At 37.7% G+C, this 17,566-nt stretch overlaps 1 protein-coding gene across 1 annotated transcript in view; it reads left to right on the forward strand.

Moving 5' to 3' along the window:
- LOC132311294 (callose synthase 9) overlaps positions 1-17,112 on the forward strand; it is a 134,962-nt gene extending 117,850 nt beyond the window's left edge. Inside the window, exon 52 of the mRNA XM_059809142.1 lies at positions 16,672-17,112. Coding sequence (XP_059665125.1) covers positions 16,672-16,908 — 237 coding nt within the window. The 3' untranslated portion in view covers positions 16,909-17,112. The remainder of the gene's footprint in view (positions 1-16,671) is intronic.
- The last annotated feature ends 454 nt before the right edge of the window (positions 17,113-17,566 follow it).

The raw sequence follows: 17,566 nt of genomic DNA on the forward strand, positions 1-17,566 counted from the left end.
GGTAGTATTACTTTTAGGGTTAAAATCCCAAAACCTTGACTATATATTGTTGTCGTATAACCCACCGGAAAGTTATTTAAGTCCCTAAACTATAAAAGATAATCTATTTCTCTTTTAATTGGGTTTGCTGTTTTTTTTTTTTTTTCCCACTGAAATGAATAAGCAATATCATCCAACTCCCAATCCTGAAAGGATCGTCAGAACTGAACATGCCAAGACAACCTACCACTATCAAGGCGATAGCAGTCAACAACCATAGCATGTCTATCAACAGCAATCCTGAACAACCTCGGGTACAGACGAGACAAAGGAAGGTCCTCACACCAAGTATCCTCCCAAAACCCGATATCCCTTCTTTCCCAGACTCTGAATCTAATGTGCTTTGAGAAATCATCCCAACCTCTCCTAATGGATTTCCAAACCCCCACACCTACAGCAGACCTGACCGGTCTAGCTGACCTTCCCCCCCTCTCCTCCCCAAGGGTCCCCATATATCACTGTGAATTAAATAGAAAGGGGAGGAACTTATTTTATTGCAAATGGGAAAAGCTACACGAGTGTGTTTTGCATACTCACAAATATCACAATGAAATGTTCCAATATTTAATTCCTTAAACAGAGAAGGAAACATGATTTTTAGAATTGCAAAAGAAGGATGTTCGAGACAAAAATGATGCAACCGTATGACATCATTATTGGAAAAAGAGAAACGAAGAGTATAAATTTGTCCTGATCATACTCGTAAGGCTCGGTGTCTCGAGTTAGTAGAGTCCTTCCTTTTCCATAGCACGTTCAATCCTCCTTCCCGAATCCTGGTCCTGAAATTCACAGTAAGAGGGATAAAACGTAACATGACAAAGTAAGTCTCTAATAAGCTTTTGACTGGACACAAGGTTAGCGGACAATTTAGGAACATGTACAACATTTTTAAGAACAAGACTAGGGGTGATATGGATATCTCCTACACCAACAACCATGGTTGTGGTTTCATCAGCAACAGTGATTTTCCTATTGCTAGGACATGGGGTATAAGTGCTGAATTGGTTTGAGGCATGTGTCATGTGGTCTGTGGCTCCCGATCTATCATCCATGAATCCACAAACAATTTCTCAGAAACATTTAATCCAATGGAGAATAAAGACTCATCTGAGAGGGCTAAAGAACAAGCACCAGAACATGGTTTCTCAAGGGTTCCTAGCAGGTTTCTTAACTTCTCTATTTCTTCACCGTCGAATCCAACATATTCTTTTGTCTGATCCTGACCCACCTGTGAGGTCATATGGACTTATCCTTGTTGTTGCTACTGCTGTCCTCCTTTGTTTCCCCATTCTCGGCTGGATGTGGGTGGTTTCCCGTGTAATTTCCAGCAACAATCCCTGGTATGTCGCAACTTTTACAGTATGTACACCAGAGATTGTCTCGGTTTGCCCCCTTTGATAATTCCGCCTTTCCATGTTGAGCATTTTGCGGTTGTTCTAGAGTGAGACCCCGCTTGTTGTCACCAAAGGCTACGAGTGCTGAGCTATCAATCGACTGAGGTTCAAGCATGATTCCTCTCCGACTCTCTTCAGCCCGAATCAATGAAATCACCTCATTAAGAGATGGTTCCTCCTCCTTGCCCAAAATTTGAATTCTAACTTGATCAAATTCAGAAATTAGGCCAGTAAGAAAATCATAAACTCGATCTTTTTCAATGAAATTTTTGATAATTACAACGCATTCACTGCACTTCAAATCAATCACCCGGTAGTAATCCAGTTCTTGCCACTAGTTTTGCTGAAAATTGGCATACTCAGTCATGGACTTGTTCCCCTGTTTTGTAGATGTTGTCTTTGTCTTGATCTCGTATACTTGCACCACATCATGAACCTTGGAGTAAGTCTGGTTGAGAGCGTCCCAGATGGCCTTCGCAGTTGGTAGGAACATGCATGTATCACTGATTTCGGGTGTCATGGAATTCCACAACCAAGACATGACCATCGAGTCCTCCTCGTCCCACGCTTCGAAACCTGCGTCACCTTTCTTTGGTCCCGTTCCCGGCAAGTGACTTAATTTCCCTTATCCTTTCAGAAAAGTTCGAACCAATTGAGACCATTTCAAGTAGTTTCTTCCATTAAGTCGGTACTCTGGTTGAATATTCTGCAGTTCACTTGTGGAACATTGAACCTGCTCTTCCTCGAGTGATTGGGATGATTGAACAGTAGTTTCTGACATTCTTCAACAATCCGCTATGAAGGCCGGACAGAAGGGTTATGCGAAAATTGGCAAAAGAAATTGCCAGAGAATGACTGCGATGAAGACAAGTAACAGAGAAAATTGGCTATAAAGGCCTGAACAGAAAGAAAAAAAAACCACTGAATTTTTTTTTTTTTTTTTCAGGAAATCCAAGCCTTATGGCTCTGATACCATGTGGTGAAATGAATTCAATTATATTGAATCTGTTAATTTTTACAAGAGCCTCTGTTGGGCTATATATAAGAAATTACACAAAGAAAAACCAGCAACTAACTAAATTTGGAAGCCCTATAATCAGGAATCCTTGATTCTCTATTAATCAAATCCCTAAACTCTAGGAAACAAATATTTACACGATTCTAGTGCTAACCTACCACTAATCAAGGAGACTAACTCGTATTTTTCCACAGGAGCATCTCTCTGAACCCCATAATGAAGCCTGAAATTCCTTTCTTGCCATATACTCCAAATAACAGCAGAAAATAAAATCTTGGACACCTTAGTAGCATGATCCCTAAGCCATATAAAGAACTGATGAAACTGATCCTCAGCATTAATAGTATGAAAAATCCAATGAAGCAAGTCACCAAACCAGCCCGAAATAGACCTATTAAAAGGACATAAATAAAACAGATGATCCCTATCATCCACAGCTCCGATGCATTTAACTCAAACAGGAACCAAAGTAATACGTTTCTTCTGCAAATTGACCATAGAAGGTAGCTTATCCCACATAGCAAAAACTGTGGTAACAGAGCACCTAGGTCTACCACTGTTCCAGCAAAGACCATATCATTCAACCTTGTCATAGTTGATTCTACAGTTATTCCAAGCTGTCTTGAAAGAAAATTTACCACATGCACATAACAATCTGTCCACCCCCTCATGAATGATGGTTGAGGCAAGAAAACTCTTAAGTGAACAAGATCAGCATGCTGAAGCATGTCAAATTCCATCCACCATTAAGCAATAAACAACTGAACTTACTGTGTCTATCCAATTGAATAAGTCTAACAACCCTATTCCCAAACTTCTGGCTGCAGTTTGCCCGTCACACCAAGGATCTGAGACTAATTTATTAAACTTACAGTTAACAACCTGAAAAGAAACATAATTCACCATAAGCTCCCTAACAGCCAGCATAGATCTCCATATAACAGAATGTGTAGAAGAAGGGATAGCACTACAATAACAAGCAGCAGCAGTGTGTCGGTTTTAAAATCAAGGCACCCATAACCTGTCCTTGTTCAAGTAAGAAGTTCCATACAAGAGATTATTTAGCTGCAGATTGAATATTAAAAATCTTTCTAATACTCAACTCACCCTCTATGTTAGTTCTGGAGACAAAGTCCCAGTTCATCTAAGGCATTCTTCTCAAACTGTCCTTGGTACCCCATAAAAAATCCTTGCACATCTTCTGAAGCTGATTGATCACCATAACAGGGAGATTAAAAACTGCACACCAGTAAAAAATTGTAGGTGTGATCACTGTCCTTAGAAGCTCCACCAACCCTGCAGTAGAAAGAAGATTATTCTCCCAAGAAGAAATTCTTCTAGAGACTTTATCCAACAAATCTGTACAATTACCTCTCTTCAGAGTAGAGGAATTGAAAAAGAAAGTAGCTTCATCCATAGACAACTTGTTCCTAGGTTGGATCAGATCCTGAAAACCACTGTTCCTCGTTGATAAAAATCCACCACCCAGTCCTTGATAAGATCAGAATCAACAGTAGAATGGCCATCATCATTATCCAACATAGTAATTGCATTCTTGTTTCTATGGTGCTGCAATTTATGATAAAAATCAGAACATCTATCATTCTCCTTCAACAAAATAACCTTAACTTTGGGCAACAAGGATTTCCTGATTTGAGGGAGGTGCTTCCAATCCTTCTCAAGGATTTTTTTAAGTAATTTTTAATTATGTAATATTTCCAATCACTATCAACTGGGAGGGATAACTCAATTGCGAGATTGTCAGACTGAAAGGTTGTGTGTTTGATCCTTGTTCACAGCATTTTCTTTTGTTCTAAAAATATTTGTTCAACCAAATTCACTACTTAATCTGTATCTTCTTTGTTATTCTTGTTTAACTTTATTCATTGGTCAAAATGCTCATCACAATGAGGACTCCTTTTGCTGAGTAGTTCCTCAACGCATTGCCAACTTGATTGAGTTTGAAAGTTGTGACACCATGCTCATCATGGCAACATTCAGGTCGTGGTGAGCTGGTGTTGCATGTGTTAGAAGTTGGGGGGACTCTGTAAACCATCTTTTGCTGCACTACCCTGTGGCGAGGGATATTTAGGATATGTTCTTGGTTGCTTTTGGTTGGGCTTGGGTGTTTCCTGAGTCAACGGTTGATTTGCTTGAGGCTTGGAATGGGTGTATGGTAGAGAGCCGAGTGCAAGATGCTTGGAAGGCCACTCCTCTATGTTTATGATGGGGGCTGTGGCGTGAGAGGAATAGGAGATCCTTTGAAGGGGAGGAGTCTCCTATTTGGTCTCTCAAAGATTCGGTTTTGGGAGGATTTGTGGTGTGGAGATCGCACATTAGCATGTTCTTTCTCCATACTGTGTAGGATTGCGGCTAATAGGCATGCCTCGGTGGCTGACTGCTATTGCCTTGATAGCAGGAGACCGGTTTGGGACGTGCATTTTCAACGATCTTTATACAACTGGGAGATGGATGATGTCTTTGGTTTTTTAGAGCTTTTGTACAGCCAAGTGATCCGTGGAAGACGTAGGGATTCTCTTGTTTGGATTCCTTCTTCTAGGGGAATGTTTAGTGCGAGATCTTTCCTCGGATGCCTTTTGGACCCAGCTGGATGGTATTCCCTTGGAAGGCAATGTGGCTAACAGTGAACTAAGGCGTCGTTGAAAGTAGCATTCTTTGCTTGGACGGTCGTGTGGGGTAAAATATTGACGCTGGATAATTTAAGGAGGAGGGAGCATATCACGGTGAATTGGTGTTGCATGTGTAAGTGTAATGGAGAGTCAGTTGACCATCTTCTTTTGCATTGTCCAGTACCCGGTTGAATGTTGGAATCTCTTGTTAGGTCTATTTGGAGTTTACTGGGTCATGCCTAGATCTACGAGAGGTCTGATGGATACCTGGAGAGGGGGTTGGGTGGGATCACAGGCTCTAGGGTTTTGGAGGATGGCACCCTTGTGTCTTTGGTGGTGCTTGTGGAGGGAGTGGAATAGAAGATCCTTTGAAGGAGAGAAATGTTTGGTCATTGTTCTCAAATCTTCTATTATTAGCTCTCTTTTTTGGGGGGGTTTGGGTAGACTATGTTCCTCTGCTAAGGAGATTATTGAGTTTTTAGCTCCCTTGGGCCTTACGGTAGGTTTTTGTGTTTTTATAGGGACGCGTTCCTCTTTTGAGCGTTTTTAATGAATTGCTTATTTGTCCCAAAAAAAAAAAAAAAAAAAAAAGAAATTGCAATATACTGACTTCTTTATTCTTTTGGGTGAATGGGCGGAATTTTATATCTACGGATAGTCTTTTGGATTTTTTGGATAGTTTAAAGTTATAGTGTCGCGGCTCGCGGCTTGTGTATTCTTTTGGGATCGCACCCCTTTTGAGCACCTTTAATGAATTATTACTTATAAAAAAAACATTCAGGCATAAGCGGAACGGACAAAAATGGTCAACATAATTTCAAATGCCAAACATGGTGAAAAGAAGAAAAAGAACGTTGGCGATTTCAGGGAGAAAAAAATCATAGTGGTGGTTTTATTGATTTCATTCTCTTCTGTTTCTAATTCAATTGAAATGCTTACCTTTGGCTGCAATCCAGATAAAGATGATACCTTGGCAGCAAAAATATAGTGTCCAAATGATGAGATTTCGCCGTTACTAAGAATATCAGATTTTGATCATTTTAATGTGTATGCAGTTGTCTAGGATAGTTTTGTCCTCAAAAGGGCATTTTGGTCTCCAAATACAAAAATTGTGGCAGTAAACCTCTCACCCAATGCAGTTTCCGTTATTTTCTAACTGAAGACTAACTTCATAAGCTACGTGTTTGAAATGTCTAATAGATGACCTTAAAAATAACAGAACACTACCCCAAGTGATTAAAGAAAACCTACCAAGAGTACAATTGAAACAGCAACCGAACTCCTTGCTCGTTGGGTTACGTAGTAAGTCACACAGAAAGGGGTCCTTTGATGAGTCTTTAACAAGTTAAGGGACTTGTTTGATAAAATTATAGTAAAAAGGGTAATATGACTCAAATGTATGGTGTACAGGTTTTTTCTAGTTATAGTACTTGTTTATAGTTTCCTCAAGTATAACGGTTTATTTGTGTAATAGTATCGGCAATTTATTCATTTTGAAGTAACCTTGTAACAAATTATTGTTCTTTTATGTATAATTCAAATTACTGAGACATTTGTAGGTTGCATGTCTATTAGACATGTCAAACACGTAGCTTATGAAGGAATACAATCACCCTAGGCTCTAATATGTCATAGTACGCTAAAGTACCTACTAGGCCTAGCTCCTAGATGAACCCTAACTGTGAATAGTTTGAAATTTAATTTATTATAATCTTAATTACATGTAAGAAGCACAAATAACAATAAAACCCCACCTATTTAGTCTTGCCTAGCTTAAGTATTAGATTCTGAATCCATAGAACCCCCCAAATACTCAGTTTGAAACTTACACCAGATGTTTTACCCTAAACTCTGCAGTTATTGATCTAGAAATCCGTTCACTAAAGTGATCCGCTATTCTTATTGTGGTTAATCCCTTTGCTAGTGGTTCAACCAATTTGTTCCGTTTGTGTTTACGTGTTGAATTCATTGTTATTCTTCAAGTATATAGGTTCAATACTCTAAATGTAGGGGTGGCAAAAATTACCCAAACTCATTAACCCACCCGCTAATTAGTGAATTTTGGGTGAGTGATTTAAGTAAGCGAGTCATAAAAGGGTCATTTAAGAAGGACTAGTGTAATTAGTGGGTTGAGAGTAGGTGCCCACTTACAACCTACCCAAACATACGTCTTTTCTCAAAGTTGTCAAACTTAACTTTGGCCACGTTAGTCTCTCTCTCTCCCTTTCCTCTGTTTTCTCTCCTTTTGCTCTCTCAAACTTTTAAAGAGAGAGAGTTGATAGATAAAGTAGAGAGAGATAGACAGAGGACTCTCTCTGTCTTAAAATGCTAGCTTAACCTATTGGGGTATCTATCCCATGTATATTTCATAATGATAAATCAAAGCATGTTATTGTTCTCTGTGATGTGTCGTGTACAATAAATATTCCTAATTCTTTATGTTTTTTGAATTTAGATTTTGATTAATGAGATTCACTCCATCCCAAATACTTCAATGTTATTTTTAACAGTGGTTTTCAGTTGCACATAATCGTTTGAAAAAAACTCTTAAATTCATAAACTGATATCAGGTTACGTGCACTGGAATTATTTAAAATTAAAATTCTTAAAAGTTTATAATTTTGTTATATAGGTGTAAATAGTGCATATACTCAATGTGTGTGTGTGTGTGTGTGTATATATTCTACGCATTACGAGTTATGTATTATGATTAGATATTACAACGGTTGGTGTTGAAGAACCATCAAAGACTGAGATCCTCATATATACCTTCATATTAAGTTTTACTTGTAATTACTATAGTAGAAATATAAGAAGAAGAAAAATGAGAGAATTGTGTAAAGGCTTTAATGATATAATCACTCATTCACAGTTCTAGTATTTATGGTGTTAACGTGATTGATTAGGGTTTACCTTTCAATCTATTAGCATAATTAGCGTAGTTAATTAGAGTTGACTCTGTAAAATTAATACTTACCTTATATTATATAATATGTGTATAGTATATATATCTCCTTGTGAGAAGAATAAAAGTATTGTAAGATTTTTCTCCCTATTTTCCTCTAGTTTTGACATGGTATCAGAGCAGAAGGAATCACCAATGCAATCTTAGGAGAAGATCCCACTTTCATAGCTGAGCCATCATTGAATTTTCCTGCCATCATAGTTAGTTGATGAAGTTCCTTATGGCGCACAAAAGCATAAATATTCTGAATACTTGGAAGGGGATCGCTCCTAATTTGGCCTAGACTGGGATCTAAACCAACCAAAAATTCATATAAACAATCCTCCTCAATCTGTTTTTTCATTGTAGCCGCATCTTTTACGCATTCCATCGAACAAGACTAAGATAATCCAATTCTTGCCAAATAATTTGATGTGCAGCTAAATATCGGTCAAAGTCTTACCATTCTGACGGGTCTCATGTGCTCGGCAACGGAGTTCATACATCTGTGAAGCATCTTTGCCAATAGAAAATGTTTGAGCAACTGCATCCCAAACATCATGGGCACTGGGCATGCGGAGAAATACAGCCCTAATTCCAAGAGCCATCGAATTGAGCAACCATGACTTAACCATGGCATTCTCCTCCACCCAAGTAGCATAAGCAACAATATCTTTTTCATTAGGCTTAACCTTGGTACCAGTCAAGTATTCCACTTTCCCTCTACTTGTGACATATAACTCCACACTTTGGGACCAAATGGAAAAATTGGAACCATCTAATTTATCTGGAGTAATTTGTAAGGACAAGTGGTGATGCAGCAGCGGGTAGGGGCAATTTGAAATCAGAATTCAAGTAGAATCAGAAAGAGATTGAGAAAGGGAAGAAGAATAGAGGGAAGAGGAATCAGAAGAGAAGAAGAATACGGAGGGAGAAGAAATCACGACAATCTCAAAATTCAATATCAATAATAATCGTCAAAAGCTCAATTTCAAAATGTCTAAACCAACATATAAATAGGCATAAAAAAAACCCTAATCAACCTATTACCATAAATAAAACCCTAAATTGCTGAAATATCCCATAATAATAATAAATAAACAAAAATCCCTAATTTTATCTTTCTTTCCCACGTCTCCAATAGTAGTTGTGGGCCATGTGGTTTTCAAGCTCTCGGGCCAGGCCCGGTTCTCCATCATTCTCTCCTGGTTGAGAGGAACTCTCCTCCAGAGAGTAAATGCAAATGTGTATCTTCAGAAAGTAAGAGTCAATATAATAAAGTTGTTTTGCTACAATCCATGTAAAATCTGAAGCTTGAAGGTAATTGTGGACATCCCAAATACGATCAATCCAATTCATATATTGCAGCTGAGAAGACGGAAGTGCCGGTGCTGATGCTGAGAAAGATGGAACGCTGCCTGTAGGAACACATGCCAACAAAATAGGAGGCTCAAAGGTGCCTCGGTTACAGATACTCCACATCAAAAATTGAACTAGTACTCATATCCAAAGACTAGTCAAAGAAATACGCATTAGGTCCTGATTTTTGAATGATGTGGCAAAGCCTATCAATTTTGGCATGTTTCATTTGGAAGGAGTTTTTATGACTAGGTTGAGGTAGTGCACAAATTATAGCATAATCTTCTTCATTAAATTCATGATTCCTATGATGAGCATATGCAATGAGTTCATAATTCTTTTTACTTAAGACAATTTCTTGTCGCATATCAGCATGAACATTATGAACAAGCTGAATAAAGGAATCGAGAAACTCAAGTGAATACATACATGGAGGCGAAGGATTATAATCAATGGACTGGCATGGTAAAGAATGGTAGATAATCTCAAAAGAACAACTTCCAGTACTTTGATTAGTCAAACTTGTATAAACATACTCCATGATAGATAAAAACAAGTTCCAAGTGTCTAGACGCATGCTAGTAATAAAACTAACCAACTTTCCTAGACCTTGATTCACAACCTCAATTTTTCTATCATTCAAAGGACAAGATGCAAAAAGAAACTTCAAATTTGTTCCTAAGAATGTCCAAAGTGTCTTCCAAAAATTACTGTTGTACTTGACATCCTTGTTTGACACAATGGCAGTGAATGACTCGTGAAGTTTACCAATCTCTTCAATGCAATCTTGAGTGATCTCATTTTGTGCAAATTTATCATCTGTTTCATTCAGTTCAACATCTTCCCTAGGATGTGTATAGTTACTTAGGAAATTAGGACATCAAATGAATATGATCTTGGGGCTAAGGCAATGGTGTGTTGCTCAACATTCATGGGTGGCAATTTAGTTGGAGGTTCCTCAATTGTCCCATTTTTAATTTCATTAACACATTTAGGTGGTGGAGAATCCAGCACCTCCTCATATGTGACATGGGGAACATCTTTAGTCACTTTTTCTTCTTTTGCCAACACTGGAGAGATGTGACTGTATTCAAAATTCTCTTTTTCAGATTCATCTTGGCAAACATAAGCGACTATCTCAGCAAAATCAATTGACAAGAGGACCATGGATTGTAGAGCTTTTGAAAGACAAGACTTAAGAATTGTAACACAATTGTTCAAAACTTTTTCTCCTAACTTGTAAGATTCAGGTGAAATAGTCTAATTTTCATTTCTAACACTAGCTAGAAGAGGACGAAGTAGCTCTACTGAGATATGGTCGCTTTCCTCCAATACAAGAGTCATAATTTGTTTCATATATCTAAAGATTTTGTCCAAATGATGATCCTTTATTTCCTTTAAAAAGTACCAACCTCCAATACAAGAGTCATAATTTGTTTCATATATCTAAAGATTTTGTCCAAATGATGATCCCTTATTTCCTTTAAAAAGTACCAAAACATCTGAAAAATTAACTCTTTCACATTCCAAATCTAGCATTATCAAACATGACTTGACTTTTTCAAATGTGTTGAGAATTTTGACCCTTTTACCATATGATGGTCTAGATGTATCAGATAGATTTTCAAAAGATGATACAATCACCTGGAATATTTCTACCATTTGATCATTATTATAGGGAAAATCTGGGGCTGTAATCCTTGTTAACTCACTAAGGCATGAGGCTACTGCAACTCTAATATCAGCATTTGAATGCTTTGAAAATTCTTTAGCAATTAAAGCTTTCATTACTGGAGAGAGTGTAGATTCCATTGAAGCACATGGGTCTTGCTGTACTTTGCAAAGCAAGTGATCAGTTTTGTTAAGCAACCAAAGGAGCTCACTGATTGAGGATGGAGGTTGAAAAGCCTATTTCCAATTTTCAGAAGTTGTTCCAAATTTATTTTCAGTGTTATTTTTGTTTCCCTTTCATTTTCACTCCAGTTAATTCTATTTCCGTGTGATGGGAAGCTTGGTTTGGACTCAACAATCTTAACCTTGCTTGGCTTAGAAATAAGCCATTGTTTAGAGGATTAGGTCAATGGACAAAGTTTAAAGAAGGTTGCTGATGGTCATGGTGGAAAGGTATGACATACGAATGGTTGAGGATAATGCCACCTTAGAACTCAAATTGAATTAAGTATACTAAATTATAAACTAGAACAATGCACAACTAAGAAATCTGAATGCAAATGAAATTAATTATGCTAGAAGTCATGCACTGGTTTAGGCGTAAAAATAAAGTGGAAACAATAAAAAGATTTTTTTTATTATTATTATTAAATGTGCAACTGAGGCAATTAAAAGGGGTTCAAAATTTAAATGGTTCAATTAGGACCTTTTTCAATTTCTAAACTAATCGAATGGATAAAAGTACTAATAACAATTTTTTTTTTAGTTGAAGTACATGTACCTTTTCCGAAGTAGAATGTAGATCCCAATTGAATGCTCCGAGTGTTGAAGATTACCCCAAAATAGCTGCTCGAACTGAAGTAGGAATTCTGTATTTTTTTTTTTTTTTTTTTTTGTGTGAGTCTACTACTGAACAGGCTGAACTATTCTGTTGTGGCTCTGAAATTTGGTCTGATCTTCTGAACTGGGCTAAGCTTGGGCCTGAAAACTCAATCTGCAACTTCCTTAAATGGGCTGGATCTGACCATTTTAAATTTGAGTTTGGTCAAATTGGGTTTATAAGGAAACAAAATATATCCTTTCCAAACCCAAATATGAACTTTCCAAACCAGACGGGATAATCCAAAGTTTACTTTCCAAAATCAGTAGCGCTAAAATTTTGGTGACAATAAGGAATGCAAAGATTTGGCGCAGCGACATGGCCCATGCAGCACCAAGGCGTTGCTTCTATTCACGCAAGCGCCCTGGTCAGCCACCACGACCTGCCCTCCCAAGGATACATGCTGACTGGTTTTGGCCTGCCATGGCCTCTTCAGGGGAACGGCTCCAGCTTCCGACCAGTTTGTGCGGGGATGACCAACTCCTTCTTCATAGTCAAGTCAACGACCAGCGACAAGCTCCTCAAACTGAACCGAGTGGACTTGCCACTCTGAAGAGGTACCATCTTGTGGTCTTGCACGCCCCTTCCCTAGAACCATTCCTAATCAATCTCTGCTATTTGCCAACCAGCATGTGTGTCTTCCATACTCCTGGCGTCATTAGGAATCACAACGTGACACTCCCCCACCTGAATTCTGTGACGCCCTTGTCGCAGTACGGCACTACTCCACTGCGTCCACTCCTTTCCAAAGTCTATCTCCAAGCGGTATGCTCGCCTTCCCACCATTCCCGAATGTGTGGTGCTGAACTCACAATGCCCTCATTGCAGTCGAACCACCCTGGCTCTGATACCAAGTAGAATTATAAAAAGAAGAAAAATGAGAGAATTGTGCAAAGGCTTGAATGAGATACTCATTCATTCACAGTTCTAGTATTTATAGATAAAAAAAGCACATGCTAATATTACAAGAAAGGAAATTAAATCAAATTACATCATATTTGATGGCATATTCTATAGCATAATCAAATATCTGCTAATACGGTAAGTCATTCCATAAATCGTGGCTATCATATCTGCTAATAGCTATAATCAATACTCCCTGGTACGTACAAGAAGCAGATGAACATTCAAAGTAGTTCACGTAGGGATTTTTTAAAGCCTTCGCTATGAAGTTTAAAAATAACTCTCAATAGGTAAATCACGACTGTTATTTAATTTCAAGTTAATTAAACTTGAACAATTAGCTAACCAACAATCAATTGGATAGCATTTTTAATATTTTTTTCATTCTATCAGTTTGGAGAACTGTTATTTTTTTTTTTTTTTTCTTTTCTGATGGTTCAAGATAGTTTTGAGGTTTATAAAGCTGGGTCATAATTGTCTAATCAGATTCGAGTTGGCCCGAATTTTTTTTATTGGTTTGGATATAAACTGAACCGAATGTTCACAAGCAATAAAAATGTGTCGTCGGGTTGAATGTGGGTTGACTCGTCCATTTAATACCCAACCCGTTTATGACCCATTACAAGCGCGCCAAAATCAGGCTAGTTACCCGTTACTGACCCGCTCAAACCCACCCATTTGCCATCCCTATCTGAATGATTACTCACCATCTAATGTAGTGTGCATAGATGAAAATAAAAATATATGCTCTCTAATTGCTTGTGTGTTCTCTATTTGTATGTATATAAGCATTTATAGGGGTGAAGTGCAAAAAACCTCCCCTGTAGTATATAAAGTGTGCATATAAGGGCTTCTGACATGAAAAAGGCCATTGGAGAGGCCATGTGCGGGCCATGTGACCTCAAAACACTCTTTAATACCAATACTATCCCATGTCATCCCAATTTGCCCCTCCCTCAATTCTTGTATATTAAGCCCATTTCTCTCTCTCTAACATCTCTGTGTCTCTAACATCTCTCTTAGAGCCCATCCATCTTATACTTCTTCCAATATACTATCCAAATATTTGACGCATTCATATTCAAATTTCTATGACAATGTTGGGAATCCAAGATGTGGTTTCAGTTAAATTTAATATAATAATTATCCTGGTTGACAGGAAAACCATCAGTGGATTGGTTTGGAAAAAGATTTTTCTTTACATTATTTTCCATGCATAATTGAACCAATCTAGAAATGTCAAATTTACCTAGCACAGGCCAACCTTAAATTAGTCAGCTTATCCTCAACATGCCTCCCTAGGACCCAAACAACTATGGTTCACTTAAATTCTCATTTAAATTAACTTCAGTTGCTATGTAGAAAGGATGAACTCTTAAATCAAGAAGTTTAGCAAAAATAATAAATAATAACTGCAGAAGAAAACTCTATTCCATTGTCATGGAAATTTTACGAATATCTACCTTTCTCTGACTCTTATAATCCTCTCATGCCTCTTAAACCTATTTAATCTTTTTGAAGGACTATTTCTGTCCCAAGGCAATCAAATTCTCACTGGTTACACAATAAACTTCATTTACACGAATTTAAAGTGACTTGCGCAAGTGCCACCAATTCTGAATTAAGAAGCAATTCTATGGCAAACGTAGTTTTAGATATATACTTTAGCTTAATTAATATCCCATATTTTGAGCACCAAGCAAAAGAAAGTAGTACCTAAGCATTCAATTTTCTGTATGTGTCCGAATCTTGGTGGGTTTCTCCAATCCAATAAAACCTAAATTGGAAGAAACTTCCCAGACTGAACAATAACGGCTTACCTCCACCCTCCCATGTGCGCATGGTCAACCTTTCCCTCCTCTCGATTCAGAGCAGAAAACAGAGTACAAACACGACAAATCAAATCAAATATTATATCACCAATTTAGTGATAGCGACCACCACTCTGATCGGCACGAGGGAGCGCGACTCCGAGCAAAGATTTCTCTGGCCACGGCAAATCGCCGCATCCCATCTGGCCTGTACACGTTGCGGCGGACAAAGGCGGCGAACTTCTCCTGAAGCTCTTCCAAGTTCTTGGAAGAGAGTTGGGAGGTCGAGGTCGAGTTGTTGTTGGGGTTAAGGAGAGGACTGGTCATCTTTGGTGGAGCCATTGCCGACATCTTTGAGTTCTGACTCCTTTTTTTTAGTGGTTTGAGGTCGCCGGAGAATCTTAACAACGGCCACTATTTATGGGTTAAGAATTTGAGGTACACTTATCAATCTTAATAGCAGTGAGCTTTCCCAAACAGCCAATAGAAACAGTATAGTTTATGGGCTTTGGGTTTCTGAAATGAAACAATTAAAGCAGTGTTGTTTTTAGTTTGTTCTTTTAGGAATTTTTTATTGTATTTTTTATCAGTAAAGTGATGGGCATTTTAGTCTTTTCGCCTATCCGATATTATTTTTTTGACAAAAAGCCCTTATATGCACACTTTATATACTACATGGGAGTGATTTGAACATCAGGGATTCGGGGGGGTGGTTTTGCAACATTTTCAAACTACAGTGGGGTTTTTTGCACTTCACCCGTATGTATAGAGAACCCTGCATGGGTTTGTGTTGCATTTCTGTTCAAAATAATTAGGTTTTTGGAATTGGAAACAAAATAGTATGCTAAATGTTGCAGGGTTCGGTGGACCGATCAAACTCAAACCGTGGGAGTCTATAAAACCTTCAATCAATGCAGCTTATTATTGTTTTCAAAAACTTGGTTTTTCTTCAAAAATGTTTATTTCACTCTGAAATATATCTATTGCATCTTAATTATGATGAATGGTGCAGTTGCTCGAAATAAAAACCCTAATTGGTGAGTTAGGTACTCAATAGTTGAATTTACCTTTTTCCCCGTGCATAATTTTTTATTTTCATCTTACAAGTCCATAGATCATGAGGACCTGTAATCCTAACTCACTCAACTGACAATCTGAAACAATCAAACTAAAACCAAAAAATTTATAGACACTGGATTTTTGTGTTGGAATTTGTTGATACAAAGTCCTATTGACCTACAGCTCATGCCCTCAATTGTGTAAGCACTAGCATTTCCCAAATTTAATGCCAGTACTGGATCTGGACTGTACGACTGCATATTCTTTTCACTAGATGTGCAGAAGTGGATGGAACTTTCAATCCCTCAAATGATTGATGTGGGTTTTTGCTTTTGATGTTTTTTGGATCGCAAGGTTGCTTCTTCGTGGCCCAAAGGTCTCTAAGATAGTTGCTCCCGTGATACTCTCGTGCTTTAAAGCCTAGGAGTAAGTTTGAAGCTATAAAATTTGATGCCTTGGTGCTATGGTACAAGACATTAAAATGACTACCTTTGCCACTTCTCTGGATCATTAGATTTAGGCTGTGGTGGCTGCTAGACTGCCTGGTTTTTTGGTTTGACTGGTTGCTCCCTATCTGGGATATTTGAATCTTCTACTCTGAATAGTTTCTAGTGTTGTGCAAACGCATGCATTTTTGCACCACGACCTCTCGTCATTTGTATATGGAAGGGAGCTCAAAAAATAATAAACTGAAAGGAAATGAGAAATAGTAAATAGCAAAGAAGACAATATCCTTTTCGAAACCTAATGGTTTTCTATTTGAGGAAGCTGGGAATGCATCTCAAGAGAATAGTATTGTTCTTGGAAATAAATGAATGCCATTAGAATAGGAACTGCATGAACCTATTTACCCGGGCAAAAACAAAAAGACAAGTGGTTGTACTTGTTTGTGTTTTATTTGGCACAAAAATACCTGCCTTTTGTTTGTCTTATTTGACCATGAAGCTGTCTAATATGTTCCAGATTGCTGCGGCTTGGAAACCTTTGATGAAGAGGCTGGGATTGTGGAAATCTGTTCGTTCAATTGCCCGTTTATATGATGCCGGGATGGGGATGCTCATCTTCGTTCCCATTGCATTATGTTCATGGTTTCCATTCATATCCACATTCCAAACCCGACTTATGTTCAACCAAGCGTTCAGTAGAGGTTTGGAAATCTCTCTTATCCTTGCTGGAAACAATCCCAACACCGGGATATGATGACAGTCTCGTTCCTTGTAGCCTATCTTTGTAAATGAGATATTTTTTTATTTTTTATTTTTCTGTAGACATTTCAGGAAAACTCTCGGGTTTTTTTTTTTTCTTCATTTTTTGATGTAGCAAAGCTGTTACATATGTATTTTGGATTGACATTTGTAAGCAGCAAAAGTGAAAACCAATACAATCTTTGATTACTTTTTATCAGACCAGTAGTATCCTGAGTTTTTTTGTTCCCTTAGAAAGTTAAGAGCAATAAACATTCAAAGTGTGGATTTTTTTTTTTTTTTTTTTATTTTTTAATTTTTTTTTTTTTTTTTTTTGTTTCGTTTTAATAGATGCTGTAGAAGATAACTGATTAATAACAGGGGGGAGAGTTAGTGTCGCAAATGAAACCAAAAATTAATTTCTTGTGTTGATAATTAAATGACTCTTTATTGCAGTAAGGAAAAAGAACATTAGAGCGGCATATGTTCCACGTCTTTGTCGATTATACATTATTTTCTTAATTATAATGCATACAAAGAAGTCACAGAAGACACTAGCCTCGCTTAAAAAAGCCTATCCCTCCCTACGTTTCAAAGAATTGTGCGAATTTTTTTTCTTATTATCTAGGGTTGAGTGCAAAATACCCATCTCTACTATTGATATAGTGCAAAAC

The sequence above is a fragment of the Cornus florida genome, unplaced genomic scaffold (genome assembly GCF_030987335.1).
Source record: "Cornus florida cultivar Cherokee Brave unplaced genomic scaffold, ASM3098733v1 CherokeeBrave_3.0.0_Hap2_Chr06, whole genome shotgun sequence".
NCBI lineage: Eukaryota > Viridiplantae > Streptophyta > Magnoliopsida > Cornales > Cornaceae > Cornus > Cornus florida.